This window comes from Alligator sinensis, unplaced genomic scaffold (assembly GCF_000455745.1).
Source record: "Alligator sinensis unplaced genomic scaffold, ASM45574v1 scaffold159_2, whole genome shotgun sequence".
Classification (NCBI taxonomy): domain Eukaryota; kingdom Metazoa; phylum Chordata; order Crocodylia; family Alligatoridae; genus Alligator; species Alligator sinensis.
In genome coordinates, this window is record NW_005841992.1 from 1,673,591 (window position 1) to 1,692,760 (window position 19,170).

The 19,170-nt window shown below is 40.6% G+C and overlaps 1 protein-coding gene across 4 annotated transcripts in view; it reads right to left on the bottom strand.

The window, feature by feature from the left end:
• Positions 1-353: 353 nt before the first annotated feature.
• Positions 354-19,170, bottom strand: part of CDK7 (cyclin dependent kinase 7) — a 23,610-nt gene continuing 4,793 nt past the window's right edge. For 3 of the 4 annotated variants that reach the window (XM_006021428.3, XM_025201387.1, XM_025201388.1), the window contains 7 exons: positions 16,301-16,411; positions 15,161-15,279; positions 12,252-12,351; positions 9,067-9,153; positions 6,267-6,416; positions 4,539-4,686; positions 354-600 (listed from right to left, as the gene is read on the bottom strand). In XM_006021428.3, the coding sequence (XP_006021490.1) occupies positions 575-600; positions 4,539-4,686; positions 6,267-6,416; positions 9,067-9,153; positions 12,252-12,351; positions 15,161-15,279; positions 16,301-16,411 (741 nt within the window). In that variant the 3' untranslated portion in view covers positions 354-574. The remainder of the gene's footprint in view (positions 601-4,538; positions 4,687-6,266; positions 6,417-9,066; positions 9,154-12,251; positions 12,352-15,160; positions 15,280-16,300; positions 16,412-19,170) is intronic. The other variant, XM_025201386.1, reaches the window with a different exon arrangement.

A 19,170-nucleotide genomic window follows, 5' to 3' on the forward strand; every position in this document is an offset into this window, starting at 1 on the left:
GTTCCAAGTATACATCGGCTGACTGAGCACTAACAAATGAAAATGCACGTATCTTGGCATATTTAACTGGAACAAAATGAGTGAATGTATTTTGGCTCTCCCTTATGGCCATAGTTTTTCCAGCGTCTGTACTATGTACTGGCGGACATTCATCTCTATACTTATTTCCCAGGTGAGGCATGTGTGCACTTACCATTTTTCCTTTGGAATAAAACATTTGCATTTCAGTCAGCAGACCTTTAGTGCTAAATTTTAGTCTTCAGATCTATAGCCACAAAGATTTCCCAAAGTTACCACTTAACACTGGGCAAAGTAATTATATAGCAATTCAATAGAGGGAATCATGCTCTTTGTTAAAAATAAGAGAGACTTTTTATTCAAAAAGGTCTAGACTTAATAAAACATCACACTTTTAACACTGACATATTAAGTATTGTATTTTACACATATAAATATATTACAAATTAATTTTTCAAGAAAAACGTCCATTATCCTCATAGCATTTTCCCACTGTTTTGGTCTCAGGCTATTTCACCGTCAGTTTTCAGCATCATTCATTCACCATCCATGGCAATCAAAAAATCAACTTTTTTGGTAATCCTGAAAAGTGTAAATTAATTATAATTTATATTGATACATGAAACTAAAAGGGCTCCAATCCTCCACTCAAGGAGTCATACAGTCCTAAGTACTACAAGTCTGTCCATTCTTGGACCTGGCTCATGCAACTGCTGGCTACAACAGTACATAAAGAACAGTCACCTACCAACTCTTCCCATATGCTCAATTGAAACATGCAATATAAAAAACAAAGTTTCTGTTAATTTCTTTGGACTCCTAGACAAATGTTCATATCATAGAGCCTTACATGAGAGAATATTCCTTTTACCACACATTTCTCCTACTATTTGACACACAAAGCTACAGGTTTAAAGTACAGCTGAATCTAGAAAGATGGGCAAGCTTCTGTATAACTAGAAAGTTCCCCAGACGGAGAGGGTAGCTGCTTTTATTTCACTCCTACAACTCCTTAAGGTCCAACTATATGACAAGTGTGACCTGCTAAAACATGGCCATTTTCTGAGGCAATCATTATAAGCATAATGGACAGGATTCAGTTACTCTGGCCATGTCCTGTAAATGAACACAGGCTGTTTTAAAAACATGGTTTACTCCTTTCAACCCTATGAATTTCTCCATGGAGATAGACATATGAAATGAACTAGAAGGCTGTATATACATTTCCCCCTATCTTTGCAATGAAAAAGTTGTAGTCTATTTATCTGCAATATAAAAATTTATTTTTTTGTTAAAAACTTATGCTGTCTGTTTTGCCAGCTCAGGGCTCCATTTGAAATGTAAACTGCAGATGTGTGTACTAGGAGAGGGAGGGAGGCTCTTGATTAAATGTTTTCTACCAGCAGAGAAGACAGACACTGACAGTATCCTAACACCAGTGATGCCACACAAGTGACTGATCAAGAATAAGCATTAGCAAAATCAGTCAAAGAAATGGCATATGGTTAACCCTTCTTGTAGAGATCACCTGCACAGAAGGGTAACCTTTGGAAAAGTCCATTACTAGGTAACATTGGTTCTTCAAAAGCACTGCCCCTGTCTATCTAAAATTTGTGTGATGCAACCCCTAGAGCTACTGAACTTTATTAACTCCTGGTAAGTAGTGCCAACTGGGGTTGCACAAGCACTTCTCTGTCCACAGCATTAAGTTTACGTTCTTGTATAGCCCTGAAGCCTTAACCACTACAATCTCTTCTGCTAAGTTTCAGGCTCATGAAAATAGAGCTGTTCAGAGAAGTAGTGTGATGCAGGAGGAGCACAGCCCAAAGAACTTCAATTACTGTAGAAAACATTTGTCATCTTTGAAAGGGCTTTTGTGTTTTCCCACGTGACAATTCAGGAAGCATTTCAAGACTTGACAAAGGTGAACTCAGGACCTACTTAAGCAAGAACTGGAGAACTGCACTCCCAAAACAGCGAGATCCAGTTAATTTGAAAGGGTAGTGGGGAACACGAGTGACTTTCAGGTGCCAGCGCTGCAGATTTTTACAACAGCAGTAACACTGCAGGATGCGATACTTACTTCTGTCAGCTTAGACAAGGCATAACAGAATTTAAAACAGGCAATCCAATACGCTAGGAGGAGAGGCATTCCAAGAAAGTGACATTCCCTTTTACATTGATCCCCAAAGACCTCAAGTCTTCCCGATCTTCTAAATGTCTTAGTCCTAGCCAAAGAAACTCAATCTCTCTTGGCATGTAGTATTCTAGTTAAATTTCTCATGGGGAAGATGGAGGCTTTGAGAAAACCAATGAACTGAAATGTCAATCAGTTTAGATGAACTCAGATGCCATTTCTGATATACAGTTTAGCTACACAAAAGAAAAACTTGGGAGTCTTTGGGTTTGATAATTGACAAAACTGGAAGGCATCTTAGGTGAACACCCTTTGAATGGTCTTTCTTCTGCATTTGTGGATAGTTGGAGTAAGCCCTATGGCACTGTCACCTTCCTATATTGGAGATGGTGCCAAAAAGACATGTTTGCATCAGTCTTTTTTTTTCAGGACCATCTTCCACGGGAATGTCTGCATTGGTTTATTCCAACAGAACAACTTTCTTTACTATTAAAAAAAACCAAAACAACTTTGGTATAGGTGCCAATAGCTGCCTGGGTGGTGTTAGCTCTTTGGAAGCTGGGAAAACTCTTACTGCCAGTGAAAAAGTACCATGCTGGCAGGTTTCAAAGCCTGCCTCAGCACTGAAAATCGTAGTGTCAGGAGGCTTGCTTTTCAGAGCAACTAGATTAATCAGAGGGCCTAAGTGTAGTACCTAGCACACAGACTAGGATTTCCTTGATTTATCTGTTTATGAAGCTAATCCATTCAGCCCCTTATATCAGATTAGCCATCTGACTTTATAATCTAGGTGCCTAGCTTTTACTGCCCCTTCTGTAAGGGGCAGTTAAGCCTATGCTGTGGTGGTGCAGTATTGAAGTGTGAAGGGCCAATGGGCAGGGCAACAAACCCAAAGAATGGGCTTCCCTCATGTAGGGCCAAGAACAGGGATGTGCTTACATTTACCTTAATGCAGAGCTTTAGAAGCCTGACTAAATAAAGGCTTTAAACATTATAAGCCTGTTCCAAACAGGCACCCACTAAAACCTTAAAAAAGTGGTTAAGCCCTGTCCCTCTAAAAGCATTTTGGACACAGGGGCAAGATTCAGCAAGACTACACTTGACCCAGAAAAGGAAGGAAATAATGTGGATGAGCCCATCATCTCTGCTTTAAACATTCAGGTACCATAAAGCTGCACTCATACAGCTCTGATAGTCACTGGTGTCCAGAGGGTTCAGAAAGTACAGGAGCAATGAGAAGACATTTCATGAAGAGGGAAAAAAACCCTATAATGTAGAGGCCAAAGAACCACCTAAGAGAAAGCTGAGGAAAGTAACTCCTCTAAAAGAAAAATCAAAGGTGTGTAGATCAGCATTCTAGTGCCTCTCAGAATCCTAAAACTGACTTCACTTGCCACTTCAAGTATAAGTGTCATTAATTAACAGCATTTGTATAGAAAGGGGAATGCTCAATTAAAACTCAAAACCCCTAGAGCCAGGTATTTGTTTCATAAGAGCAATAGTGGCAAGCCTTTATTTTCCTCCAAGGTCTACTCATCTCATTCCCTTCCTAAGGCATGTTCAAAAGACTGTCACAGCAAAGTTCGTAATGCCCAATAACTACCTAATACCTATTGTATAGCTATGCCTAATGGTAAATCAATTCTAGGATGGAATGCATTAAGTATTATAGTATAGATTTAGATATTGATAAAATCAGCGTGAGGAGTCTGGGAACCTGTAAAACAAGATTGTCCTTTTAATGAATCACCTCTTGTAAAGAGCAATACTACAAACAAATCATCAACGGGTTTCAGCTGGTGCTACGGGCTCAGAGATTTGACCAACTGGGACAGTAATATTTTGGAGATGGATGCCTGTCAGGAAGCCTCAGGTAGAGACACTCAAAAGGACTTTGACTCCCCTGAAGGCAGGTGGGCAGGTGAGGGAGAAGAGGGAACAGGCACTTTGTGGAGCATCCTGGGGCTGGGGGGTGACAGTTAGGATGGGGCTCCCTGTAAGGAGTAGTGGACTGGAGGTCCCTGGTGGGGAGAGCTAGCTGTGACCAAGGGGAGGCTGACCCTGAGGGATTTACACAAAAACATGAGGTGGTAGTCACTTTTTCTTTCCATGTAATAAATCCTCCCCCCCACCATTATTTGACTGAAGGGCCTGTGATAAATTGTGACTTCTGGGGAAATTACTAACATGAGCATACTTAACTGGTGGAGTGAGGCATCAATAAATGTACACAACACAGGGTGCATCTCTGGTAGCACCCGACACCCCAGGGTTTTGTCACAATGCCTATACACAAATCTGATTTCTTCAAAATACCACTAGAATAGTCAGCTTGCATCTTTGGTTTAGAAAACTGAAACTGTGATATTTAAGGAAGTATTACCTTGATCTATTCCATCTGTTCGCTTCCTTTTTAAATTTACAAGTGGATTCTGTTGCTCCTTTAAGGCTTCTGCAGGACAGTTAGGTCTTGGCAACTGACTTCCTGGAGTTGGTCCTGGTCGGTTACTAAAATACTTCTGTTTCAATGCCTAATAGGTCATCATACAATATAGATGGGGAGATAATTAGTGCATATAGAAATAATCTGAAGCTACAGATTTTCCTTTTTGTCCCAAAACATTTTTCATTGTGCTTTCACATTTTTTAAAGTACCGTTATACGCAAGAGTGGCTTGAGAATTCAAGATTGAATTCTCTGCAACTTCCATCAGTTTACAAACGAAAGAGATAATTATGTGCCAATATCGGTATTAATGATGCCTGAAGTCTTCAACAAAAATCCAGCTCCCTTGTAATAGATGCTGTACACAGTAAAAGATCCCAGTTTTTAATAGACAAGATGGATAAGAGGCAGAAGGAAAAGCTAGGGAATGGAGGGGTCAAGTGATCTGTCCAAGATCACACTTGAAATCTTTGGATTAACAAAATTAGGTTCTGTTCTACTTTTCGCTTCCACTAGGAAATAAAGCTATGCTGTATTAGCTATTCAGCAACAACTGCCAATTCATGTGCATGTGGCCAGCAGCCCGCGGTGCAAGGTAGTTTATCCCACCCCACTTCATCATCTTGCACATACTGAAGGGTAAGAGCACACATACATGCTTTTCTTTGATAATTGCCTACTGCTGCAAGTTCACATACTAGCTTGCCTCATAGGAACTTGCTTGAATGACCATAGCCGGGGAAAAGCTTGTTAGAGAGTAAATAGAAGACCTGTGCACGTACACACACAGTCAGTTTTACTCCCTGTTTTAAAAGCAGATTAGAGCTCAATAGGTTCCATAAACTTTAGTGAAGGAAAAACAAAAAAGAACTTGAGCTGCCAGAAAAATCACTGCTGTTGCTTACACCAATTACAATATTCAGAGTCTGCTATAAATCAAGTCACATTTGGAAGAGGCCAGTCATGTTTTAAGTGCAGGTTCTTTCTACTTGAAAATGTGTTGTGAATTTAATTATTCTCTTTCTACTGAACAATGCTAAAAAAATAAGGAGTTTAGCAAAAAAGCTATTTCCGCCTGAACTAGACTAGACACCAAATGCATAATAAAACTAAGTAGCTTGGAGTGTATATCAAGAAATGTATATTAACAAATGGTTACCAAGAAGCAGGTAATGCTATCAAAACTGTTTTTATCAGTTTAGCTAAGGATTCCAGAGCAAAACCCCCCAAAAGGATCAAAAGTTTCAGTAAAAACTAGCAAATAAATATTCATGTGATTTTAAAAATCAAAAACCTCCTAGTAAAATAAGAAATGGAAAGTCCTGCATTGAGACATGAAACGTTCAGAGTTTACTAGGTAACTGGATGTGAAGGAAGAATGCGCTGAAAGTCTCACAATTTAAAAAACCATACACCTTTCTTCCCATATCTCTAATCCAGATTGGTGAGGAAAATTTTCAAAATTCAAACCTTGTACTGCTATTTGTGCCTTTGAAAGTTTCTTCTGCAGTATTTGAAAATGTAGTTCTTACAGAATAGTGGAAATAGCAGCTGGTGCTTGCATGTACCTCAAACTCAGATTATCACTCAACATATACAAAACATTTAAATGATGTTAACAGTAACTACAGGTCTTATAAATTACAAAAAAGCTAGTTTACAATACCTGAGTAGCTGTGACCCTAATACAAGGATTAAATGTGAATAAACCTTGTAGAAGATCTAGCAAGTCATCACCAGCTGCACTGAAGATATGCTGAAGCGGTGTTCCAGGGAAACTCTTAAATGTTACATAATCTGGAAGGCTTGTCATACCCTAAAAAACAAAAACAAACTGATTTTCAGTCAAGGGCTTGGGCCCCCTATTGAAGAGACTCTCACAGTAGACACAACCAACAAAAAAAGACATCTTAAAAAGCATAGTGTTAGTTTGAAATCTGTCTGTGTAATAACTACTGAAATGAGTGCCAAGAACTAATTTGTTTTACAGTTATCTATTCCTTTGCTAAAGGATTTCTCCTCCTATTGCTCAATTAAAGAAACAAAGCAGGGGAAACTAAATGATTATAGACAGGAAAGCAGTGATGCTAATCAGCAAGGCAGTGGCACTATAGTACAGTGACATTAACCATCAGTGATGCAAGTGTGAAGCCCTACCAGTTTAAGTCACTCTACTTCAGGTGTACAGATCCCAGGAGTAACCAGATACAAACAAACGGTAGAGCAGTGCAAAGTGGTTCATCTGCAAGGTGCCACTCAGCTCTACCTTTTGTCTGATTGCAGACCAACACAGCTAGCCATCCCCTGTACACAGGTGTACGGGTGACATGTCTGTAGCTTTTATTGATTACCTCAAGGGACAGCCATTTGCTCCATGCAAATAGGTTATGAGAGTACTCCATGCCACCTAGTGGCAAGGTGCCATTGTAGCTATTACTTTCCTGTTGCCAGTAGGCACCGTAACAGCACCTTTTCTAAAGGATGTAAATTAGACAGCTTCTTCCTGTTGGAACTGGATTTATAACCCAGATACCTTGTTCTGGGTGGACCCAAACCTCAGACTGATCATGACCTTTCCATGTGATAATAGGTGAGTTTTACTGATACACAGTGATGACAGATCAGAATAATGCAAACAATTCTATGTCTACCAGTCCTAGAGCTGCAGAGTCAAGGTACATCTGGCCAGTATGTGAGCTTCACACTGAGGTTCTCTCTTGAATGTCAGATGTCAGCAGCCTAGAGGTTGGAGGCCAAGACACCACCACCTCCCAGTGGGGTGGATGAGATGGGCAAGTGGTATGCCCTCTGTCTATGGTGCCTTGGGTTCCCCTCTCAGGGACCCTGTTGCTCTGAAATACCTTATTTTATATTCTTTTCCCCTCCTGATGACTCTTAATCTGTGGCCATCATTGACTGTCTTTCTGTGGTCGTCATACTGTCCATGTTCTGTCCTATCAGTATATTCCTTCATTTCACAAGCCATCACATACACACATCCTAATTTGGGCTTTCCCCAGTGTCTTTCGAATTTGACCTGTTCCAAAGGCTCTCAGTTGGGCACTGTGACCTGGTGCCACCTTATCTCATGTTATGGAACAGTGTGGTACATCTCTACAATTTCCCAGCCTGTGCATCTATTCCCATCTGCCTTGAAGGCTGTGAAACTGTACGACAACCAGGCTTTTAGAAATCACTTAACTCTTGCTGTTACACTGGACCATTATTCTAATGCATATCTACTTTACCTATATGCCAATTCCCAAAAGCAAGCCTCTAAATACCATTTTCTAGCCATCACTTCCAGAGGACTGGGGTACTGGGTTGCCACCCACAGAGGGGCTAGGGTGCAAGCAGTGGCCCATAATAGTAAAAGACTGCCAACTGCAGGGTAGATTACAATGGGCCATAACCTACTTGATAACCACTAATCTGTCTATATATTACACTCCATTTTGAATGATCTTGCTCTTCCACTTACCTGGTGGTCCTTTCTATTGCATGCCTCTCTTCTGTTAGCTCACTGATGAGGTCTCTTGCATCATATTTTTATTTACATACGGAGTTTTGCACCCAGGCTTTTGTTCTACTTGCTATACAGTCTGGGTTGCATCTGCTTTTTCTTCCCCCCCCTCAGAGACCTGAGGATGGATATTTGTACTTAAAAACTTGGCTAAGTCTATCCCAATTCTGCAGATGGTTCAGTAAAAGATATCACCAGCCTCCCTCCTGTATCCATGCTCCCCTACTCCCACTGTCAAGCCCTTCTGCAAGGAGGCAAGCAGTGTAATAAATTAGCTTTTTTAAAATGGGATGCTGTTCGATTCACAAATGTTACGGAGATGTACCCCGAGTCTAATGAAGGGTACCTTGATTTGAAAAAGGTTGAGAACCTTTTTAGAAGGTTTACAAATCTGTACATTCATCTTAATACTTTACTTCTGTAGTGACCAGACACCTTAGAAACCAGAGTTCTTCCTCAACCAGGCTAATTTTTCACTATGCACCAAGAACACAAGATTACTATAAGAATTTTCAGACATTTCCTGTTGAACCATGGATAAAGGCGATCGGAGTGTAAAACTATTCTAATTTTGAATGCATTTGTAAATGCCTAAACATTTTTTTTAGTTATAGCACAGAAGTTGACCAAGCATCTAAAAAACCCCACTAAATTGTTGTTACTTCATGTTAGCACATAGCTATCTCCGCACGATGAAAGCATTATCACTGAAGAGGTTTTACTCATGTTTCACTCTTACCTGCTACCGTTTTAGCATCTGGTAACATCAGATTCATAAAGCGCACACACTTTGGAAACCCCTCTCTCTTTTGAACTTTGGTTTCTAAATTCAACCAATGTTGGGATTTTTTGGAAACAGTTCCAAATATCCTGACATCTTTAAATTTAGTCCCAATAGGTACTGATGTATCAAACCATGTTGAATGTTAAGTGAGGGACATACAGGCCACTGCTCTTCTGATGGAGTGCCCAATGTTTCAAATATTCTCGTCAGCTGATCAAGATCAGAGTCTCCTGGCAAAAATGGGACCTATAATGAAAACAAAATGCAAAACATAACAGCAGTTCAAATCCAAAGATTTAATGAGCTTTTGAACTTAGGAACTGACTCCAATTTTCTCTTTAGAAAAGTACTGCTTTGGGATATTACACTTTAGATACCAATTGCTCAGGAGATGTGCACTAGTAGAATGCTTGGGGCTTCTCAGTAATGTCAAAATAGACTGTGAAGGCACTCTGATTCAGAGCAAGACAACATTAACCTTAGAACTAGGGTTTTCATTATGAAGCCAAGTAATCATGGCTCACATTCTGGCTTCCATTCTGTTTCTTGTAAATGAAACAGAATGGAAGAAGTGTACCTTTATGCTAAGGACCTTGTATACCTTGCTTAGGAGGGTCAAGTGTTGTAGCCGTGATGTTCCAGGAAATGTAATAAGTGAGGCCTGACAAAGGGCAAATTGTGTCCAAAAGCTTGTCTACTATTTTCCCCAACTATACAGTTGGCCCAATACAAGATATCATCAAAAAACCTTGCTTCCCACTTAGTAATTGAAGTCTGAGGAATTTTTAAAATGGGCAGTCCCTCTGGGATGTACTACTTTCTGTGGGGGTGGTGCTTTAAGAAGGCCAGATGAGCAGTGTGAAGTCCACCTAATGAAGGTAAAGAGCATCTCTACTCATAGCCTTGCTGACCAAGGGAGGAAGACCTAGGTTAAATGGAGGATAGAGACAAATGCCCGCAAATTAGTTAAAAGCAAGATGACCTAGGTGAAGAATTAAGTAGTCACAGGCAGAAATTTAGGAAATGTTAACAAGATAAAACAGAAATCAAGCTAGTCACCTAAGAAACCAAGTAGTGTATGGAGTATGTCTAAAGAACTAGAGTACATACACTAAATTATGATCTAACTGGGATAAGACTTGATTCATGTGACTCGAATATTGACATGGAAAGGAACAAGCTTGTTCAAGGAGGATAGGTAGGGAGAAAGATAGCATCATTGCCTTATGTATTAAGGTAACTTGTTCTTGGGTTCAAAGCAAACATAATTAGACCTTGTAAAAGTCTCTCTGTTCAGGTAAAAAGTGAAAAAGGGCAGGGGGGAGGGAAGCAAGGTGTCATGGTGAACATCTGCTTTAGACCACCAAACCAGGAAGAGGTGAACAGTCTTTTTAAAGCAGCTAACCAAAGTATCCAAATCACAAGATCTAGTGCTTTAACTTGATATTTTCTGGGAGGATACAACACTGTACTAAGTTCTTAGATTGTGCCAAAAACTCCCCCAGACAGATGGTGGAGAAACCAGCTAAGGGAAGCTCTTCTTGATCTATTTCAGATAGGGAAGAAGTGATTGAAAATTTTCCAAAAATAAAATAAAAATACAAATAAAAAGAGGGGAGGTAACTTAGCTGAAACTGACCATGAAATGAACTCAGGAACCTAAGGAAAGGGAGAGAGAAAAACAAAAGAATAGAAAACACCTTGGACTTCAGAAAAGCAGACAAAGAAAAAAAAAAAAAATGAAAAAAAAGGAACCACTCCTCTCCAACAGGGACAATCCTGACTTGAGCAGGAGGTTGGGCTAAGTAACCTCTTGACCCGACTCTCCAGTCCTATTTTCCACAATTCCAACTCTCAAAATTAATGGAGAGAGGGGAAAACTCGTATCAGAAGTCAGCTATATTTTGAATTCAGTACTTAAATACATTGCAATTAATTTTTTTGGATGATATTGTTTCCACTTCAGGAAAAGGGGCGTACTGCATCATTGGTGTAGAAAATGCCTATCCAGCATCTTGAGGTCTAACCATGTTAGAAATGAAAGAAGGAATATTTGCTTTATTTGCCATTCCCCTTTGAGGGCAGGAGTGGAAAGGACTAACTGTGTTAATACTGCTTCTAGTCCTTCAGATTTAAGTTGTGGATTGACTAGCAGAGGGTAGGGGAGGGGAGTCAGTTCAGAACAAATATCACCAACAGTTAGTGTCATGAAAGCCATCACAAATTCATCCATAAAACTTGTAAAGCTTCCATAAAAGTGAAAGATAGCATATAACTGATTAAATAGAATGACAAAAATAATTTTGGATAAAAAAAACTGAGCAATAGAACACAGGAGCAATAAGTGCTCTGTAGTACGTAATCCCGTGTTATACAAATGCAACAGGATTGGATGATTTGGGACTCCCTCAGTTGAAAATTCTACCCCTTCCCTTCATATCACTTTCCTGATGCTTATCCCATTTCAAGAGAGTTTGGCTTTTTGCACAGAAATCGAGAATTGTATTCCTCTATACCTTTCTTCCAAAGAACAGCATTTTAAAGAAGCCCACTTAGCTGAGTCAGTGTCTAGCAGACAGGAGCAATGTGACCCACCAAAGGTCCATACACTGCATTTGAGAACAGGCACAATGGAAGTTGGGTAAGTGTTAACATTAAACCTTATTCTACAGCAAATGGAAAAGTTAGTATTTTAGTCTAAAATTCCTAGACATTATTTTCTAGTGGAAAGGGAACTGTGTAATAATTTTGTGGCTGGTTCCCACTGCAGCTAAAATTGAACATTTTACCAGTGCCAATCAGCTGATGGGCATTCTCAGTCTTGGGAGCATGCTGGAGCCTTGTATGGCTCCAGTAATCTCCTGTGGATAGGAGCTGCTGGGCAGCTGATAGGTGCTCCCAGCTGCAGGCTCCAGTGCATCCCTGCAGCTGGAAGCATCCATCAGCTGACTGGTGCTCCAAACATGGGCACATAAGGCAGCCAGCTTACTACTCACCAGTGCAGGGGGAGCCCAAGAGCATGATCCCAGGCTCTCCCAATACCAGCAATAGAGCACAATTGGGATCTGATCCCCAATTTCACCTCCTGCCATGCACATGTGGCATGGCAGGAGACATGATCATTGGGATTGCAGATCAGATCCCATTGTGCCTTTGACTGAACACCTGGTCAGCGACCTAAATGACCTCCTGAAGTCTCTCCATCTCTACTTGCTAGTACTCTATCATGGGTTATAAGTGTCAGTGTTTAAAATTCAAAACAGGATGAAAGTAAATATAAACTATGCATGAAATCTGCAGTGTAGTAGAGACTCATATGCAAAATGTTTGTCTTCAGGGCTTACCCTTAGGAGCAATTCTGCCAAAATACAGCCAACAGCCCACATATCAACACCTACGCCATACATTCGAGCACCAAACAGCAGCTCCGGTGCTCGATACCATCTGAAAAGCATATCAGAAAGCTGTTAAGATAATTCATTTATTTGCACTGCAGTTATATACAACACTTTAAACTAGCAGGAGTGTTACAAAATTTTTTAAAAAGTTATTGCATCCTCCCTTGGGCATTTATCCATTTAATGCCTGCAAAAAGAAAACTCTTTTTGTTTTTTAAGACTGCTGAACATCCTATACAATATTCCCCTACTTCAAAAAGGCATCTAACTCCGAATGAATCTTCAGTTTTAATCTGCACTTAGGCAAGCAACTTTACTGTAAATCTGAGGAGGCAAAAAATGTAACTATCAAAATAAAACACTTGTTAACCAAAACTCAAGAAACACAACTCAGTCCATCGTCCAGAAGCCTAAATGTGACAATGAAAGATCAAAAGTGCTGAACTGAGATTATTCTTGTGTAGAACAAATCCTAGCAGCAATGACTGATGCCAAGCAACAGGTATCACTCCCTAAAACCAGTTTACCTTATACACAAAGATATGACATCTTAATAAAATTCCACTTGGAGTGATGAATGCCCTTGAGAACACTAATTTCTTTTCTTCCATTATGCAAAAGACGTGCATTGTAAACCTCAGCTTGTTTCATCTGCTAGCCAACAACATTTTTAACAAGTCCCAGCTATTCATATTACAATCATAGAAAGAATCATAGAAAATTAGGGTTGGAAGGGATCTCAGGAGGTCATCTAGTCCAACCCCCTGCTCAAAGCAGGACCAACCTCAACTAGATCATCCCAGCCAATGCTTTGTCTAGCCAGGTTTTGAAAACCCCTAAGGATGGAGCTTCCACCACCTTTCTGGATAACCTCTTCCAGTATTTTACTACCCTCCTAGTGAGAAAATTCTTCCTAATATCCATCCTAAATTTCCCTTGCTGAAACTTGAGACCGTTGCTCCTTGTTCTGTCATCTCCCACCACTGAGAATAGTCTAGCTCCATCCTCTTTTGAACCCCAGTTCAGGTACTTGAAGACTGCTATGAAGGCTCTTCTCCTCTAGACTAAATAAGCCCAGTTCCCACAGTCTTTCCTCAGAAGTCACGTCCCCAAGCCCCCTCACTATTTTTGTCGCCCTCTGCTGGACTCTCTCCAATTTGTCCACATCCTTTTTGTAGCAGGGGGAAAAAATCTTCTGGTACAAAAATAGATTGCTCAAGCTCAATTTCTACTTTGAGAAACATGTGACACTTAAAGTTACCAAACCTAAATGTTAATCAAGACTTTTAAGATTAAAAATGCTAGTCATGGCAAATAATGCCTGTAATATACATGATCTGAGCCAAAAGGCTGAGAAGCCTGTAATAACACCACGCTGTTTTAGAAATTAAGGGTTTTGCATACTGCAAGATGAGACTTACTAAGCATGTGTACATAATATCTGTATATCAGACACATGGAAGATATTGAATTTTAACTGTTTTTTAAAATGAAATCTTCCTAATTTTAGAAGGAGGAAAACATGAGACCCTGCTCCTGCCTTTGGTTCCAGGTAATTTGCATTATCAGAGCCCAGAGATACCTCACCACAAATTCCTGTCCAGAAGAGCATTCCATCCTTTTACTCTTCTATGAAATATGAAACCTCATAACTAGGGCTGTGCTAATATTTGGGTGCCGATTTGATTCAGAGGGGATTTGGCCCGATTCAGCAGCTGAATCTCCGAATTGAATCAGGAGACCAATAAAAAAAAAGTCTGAATCGATTTGGAAAAGATTCGGAGAACTTCAGAGATTCGGACAGTCCCTGCTTGCCACCGCAGGGAGCTGGACCCAGACTCCACATCAGTAAGTAGGGAGTGGAAGGGAGGCGGAGGGGCTGGAGGAGGGGACCATGGGGGGGACCCCTGCCTACTCCCCAAGCCCCCCTAAGCACCCCCCAACCCCTGTCCACTCTCCCAGCCCCATCAATGGCTGCCCTACTTGGCCCAAGCTCCTGGTTCTTGAAAAAAAGCCCCACACGCACCAGCCGCTGCAGTGGCCATTGGGACAGAGCCCCCCATGCAGCATGGGGCAGCAGGGATTGCGCCCCCACCCTGGCAACAGCAGGTGAGTGTGGGGCTTTAAAAAAAGAGCCGGGAGGCTGGGAATGGGGCCTGTCCAATTCGGAAGCAGCTATATCTCCAAATCAGATTCGGCTGAATCCATTCAGGACAGTGATTCAAATCACCAAATCAAATCACTGTCCCATGAATCGGCCAAATCCAAAACGAATACTAGCCGCTTCGCACAGGCCTAATCATAACCAGAAGGAAATATGACTGCATCCTGTTTGCCACAAAACAACTTCGAGGTACACAGACTATTCCAACCTCTCTCTGAGCCTAACCTGCATAAAATGAACTGTTCCAAACAGAAGATTACACCACACCTTCAACTCTCCTATGACATATGAACTTTCATTTCTACCTAGAAGACCTTTTACAATCTTTCCTCCTATGCCTGAAGAAGGGAGTGTGCGCCTGAGAGCTTGCAAGTAAAGATTTTTTTTGCAAAAATCTAGTTGGTCTAATAAAAGATATCACCACCTCTACTACAAGTTCCGATTACATAATTCCTTGCATTTTAAGAGACAGAAATACATCTATAAAATATTCTGGAAAAAAATGTATTCTAGGCAACTCTCTGAAAAGGAATAAAAACAAACAAACAAAAAAAACCTTACAGATCACTGAGGCCCAGCTTTAACAGCAATTATTACCACATGTATATAAAGTTAGCATCCAACTTTTGCGCATAGCTGATTTTGCAACATGTTTCCAAGAACTAAGCAGGCAGAAAGCTTTATTTTTTACCTTGTTACTACCTGATGTGTGTAGACTCTATTGGGGCTTCCAAAAGATTTTGCCAAGCCAAAATCAGCCAGCTTGAGAACCCCATTTTCATCTAGTAACAAGTTGTTTGGTTTGAGATCCTATCGAGAAAGAAAAGACACTTAATCCTCTAACTTTATCAATGAAAACATGACAAATGAGCTCCTATGGCACTTATTCTAGCATAAGTATTTCCACCCTTCTTAGAAAGCCCGCATGGAAATAACGTTACACCACACATCTGGAGGATGCCTACAGATAAAGTTTTGCTATGTGAGCCGTGATGTTCCAAAAACTTTTTTTGTTTGGTTAAAAAGCTCACTTGAGGGTGACCACGTCTTTGCTGCCATGGTGCTGCACTGACATCCTGCACCATAGCACATGAGTTACATAAAAATTGGTATTTAATACACCGATTAGGAAGCGATGCACTCTTTAGGATTTTTATATAAAAAAAGTGAACATTTAAGAACATTAGCCCCACCATCCAGGAAACTAGCTCCATTCATTAGGCTATTTCATTACTATAAATTGATATTTTTAAGTTCAGAACAGTCAAAATAAAGTTATGGTCAACATATTTAAAGAAATATTACAAGGGTCACCAACCTACAGTTTAGGAATCACCAAGCTATCTATTTCATCCAGGTCATGAAGCAGTGGCAGTTGGTAAGGGAAGTGCCAATGGCAGGCAGGTCACAAGTGCAGCAGTAGCAATTTTTTTTTTTGTTTGGGGGGGGGGGGGGGGGGGGGTGTGGCAAGGGAAGGGGGTGAAGTAGCAATGTATCACAAAACTGTCTCTAACCCCAGCTGCAATAAATTGCCTGGCTGTTGCTAAAAGTTTGCTGGCCCTTGAGCTATTTCATAATTCTAATGTATATCATAATAATGTACTTTAGAAATGGAAGTTTCCCCATAAGTAAATTTAACATCCTCTGTCCTACCTGTACAGTGATTTATTAGCATAGAGTTGTTGACATTTCTCCATACAAGCAACTACTAAAGGTTTTTATACAACACGTGGGTTTCGGGTACAATGAAGTTTTGGACCTCATAAAGAGCAAAATCTTAGCATTTTCTAACAGGGCATAGTTTCTTTCAGATACTTCAGAGTATACTTACCCTGTGTAGAATCCAGTGTTGATGCAAGTATTCTAAGCCCTGAAGTGTCATCAGCATGTATGCTTTGATGTGAGATGGAGTCAGCACAATACTAGTATCCTTAATTATAACCTGTGAAATATGTTAGATTGTTACTAAAAGTTTCCTATGCAACACTACCTTATTATAGTTTTCTCAGATCAAAAGTAATTTTGTACTTAAAGTGCTGAATGTTACATAATTAGGGACCTACCTAAATCATGGTGGAAGTTAAAGGTGCCGCTGCGCAGTAAATCTCGCTCTTTTTATTTTGTCCCCCCTCCCCAACAAGTGGCTGAGAAACAAAAACCACAACATTAATTGTGTCTCAGCCACTTGGTGGGGGTGGCTGGAGGGTGGGGGGAGGGGGCGGGAAGATGGGAGCGCATGACGAAAAGTGAGATTAAAAGGTGCTGCATCACTGCAAACTTCTGCCATAATTTAGGTAGATCCCTATACATAATACCACTCTTAAAAAGATTCCATATCACTGTCTTTTTTCAAGTGGTAGAAATTCTTACTAATTTCTTCAAAAAGTTACTTGGCCACATTGGATGATTGAGAATGAAATGGAGAGAGCACAGATATCCAAGACACCCTATGTTAAACTGCTTGACTCCTCCTTCTCATCTTCTCTATCTGCCTAATCATAAAGATTGGCATGTCATCTCAATACTTCCAGCTAGTAATCTCAGAAATCAAAGTGCTTTTCTTTGGGTAAGAGAATATGCTAGATCCCAACCAACTCTAAGATCTCTACAAAATGATTTCAAGTATATCTCCATAGAAATCCTCATTAGTGTGTTCATTTGCTCCTGTCTGAACTATATGAAATTCATCATTCCTATAAGGCAGGGGTGGGCAAAATGTGGCTTGCGGGCTGGATGAGGCTCACCAGGCCATTCTATCTGGTCTGCGAGGCCCCTAAACTTTTAGAAAATTAATAATTATCTGCCCCTGGCTGCCTGTCATGCGGCCCTCAATGGCTTGCCAAAACTCAGTAAGTGGCCCTCCACCCGAAATAATTGCCCACCCCTGCTATAAGGCCTCCATGAGACTAGCCTTTGTACAACACAAATCCCACTTCATGCATACAAGTATGACCATTTTACTGCCAGTTCAAACAAACTGGTTTCAGAATCCAAGGGAGATAAAGGAAGATGCCTCCTTTTTCATTACATCTTTTATGAACAACTTTTTGGATACTTTCTAGTGCCTTTTACTAATGTTTTGCATTCCTATTCTAACTTCTACCTCCAAAGACAGCTGAAAATTCAAGTTACTTTGAGATCTGCAAAATATCAGCTAACTGAAACTGTATTATGTTCCCCTTACATTGCAACAGATCCTTGTCTTGCATGGAGCCTCTGGACACTACCACTGCAAGTAAATGCTTTGCTGTGCCTTAATTTCCTTTAACAGGTTAGACTTTATTTAAATGAAGAATAATTGATATTTCACAAATCTCAATGTACTCTTTAGAATCTTGCGACTGCACAGTTACTCTTTACTTGATTACATATAATTCCCATTACAAAGCTAGGCAAAGCTTTTGCTGATCGACTAGTTCTGTTTTGATCTTGTGCTCCTTCAGTTTAAGAGCTTCTCTTCCTTTATGATGTAAAATGAATGACACAGACTACTTTTCTTTTCATGTTTTACAAGCTATTACAAGTTCTCAATGCCATTACAAACTGATAAAACATTTAACTTAACAGTAGTGCTTGTTTTAGTATGAAAATATGGATGGTCTTTGCAAAAACAAACCTGATATGCATTCTTGCCTAATACAATCTGCGTTCAAGAATGAAGTGAAATGTTGCACAAAATATGATAGCAGATCTGTTGGAGATGTACTTGTCTCTCTTGTTAATGTTTGGTCCATAATGGAATCTAAAACATCTTTCAGTGGTTAGTATACTATCAACATATCTAACAATAAATCAGCTGTGTAAGTCACTGCTTACCTATCTCCACTAATATTAAAGTGTGCAGTGTCTAATGCAATGAGGTCCTAGTCTATGTCTGAGGTTCTCAAATATTAAAATGATACATAACATATGCATGTCTTTCTTGAAACTGAGGGGTTCTTAAAAGTTAAAACATAATGATCAGTTAACTGACAACAAGGCTAACCTATTTAACAATTTCTTTGCCTCCATTTTCCTGAGCAGGGACCAGATTAGCCCGTCAATCGGGACCCCCTCAGGCCCCGGGGGAGGCGCACCCAGGCCTAGTGTCAGTGAGCATCTAGGTCAGGGAACTTCTGGAGGGACTGGACGTATTTAAATCAGCTGGTCCGGATGACCTTCACCCCAGAGTGCTGAGGAAGTTAGCAGAGGTCACTGCAGGACCCCTGGCACGATTTATGAACACCCGTGGTGCTCTGGTGTGGTGCCAGAGGACTGGAAAAGGGCCAATGTGGTTCCCATTTTCAAAAAAGGGAGGAAGGAGGACCCAGGGAACTATAGGCCAGTTAGTCTTACCTCGATCCTGGGTAAGCTTTTTGAGAAAATTATCCTGGCGCATGTCCACGAGGGGCCAGCAGGGGAGGTTATGCTTAGGGGCAACCAACATGGGTTCATTAGAGGCAGGTTCTGTCAAACCAACCTGCTGGCCTTTTATGACTAGGTCACAAAATCCTTAGACGCAGGGGTAGCAGTGGACGTAGTCTTTCTGGACTTCAGGAAGGCCTTCGACACTGTCTCTCACCCCATTCTCATTAAAAAACTAGGGGACTGTGGTGTCGACACCTACACAGTCAAATGGGTCACTAACAGGCTGGAGGGCCGCACCCAGAGAGTGGTGGTGGATGGGTCATTTTTGACCTGGAGGGATGTGGGCAGTGGGGT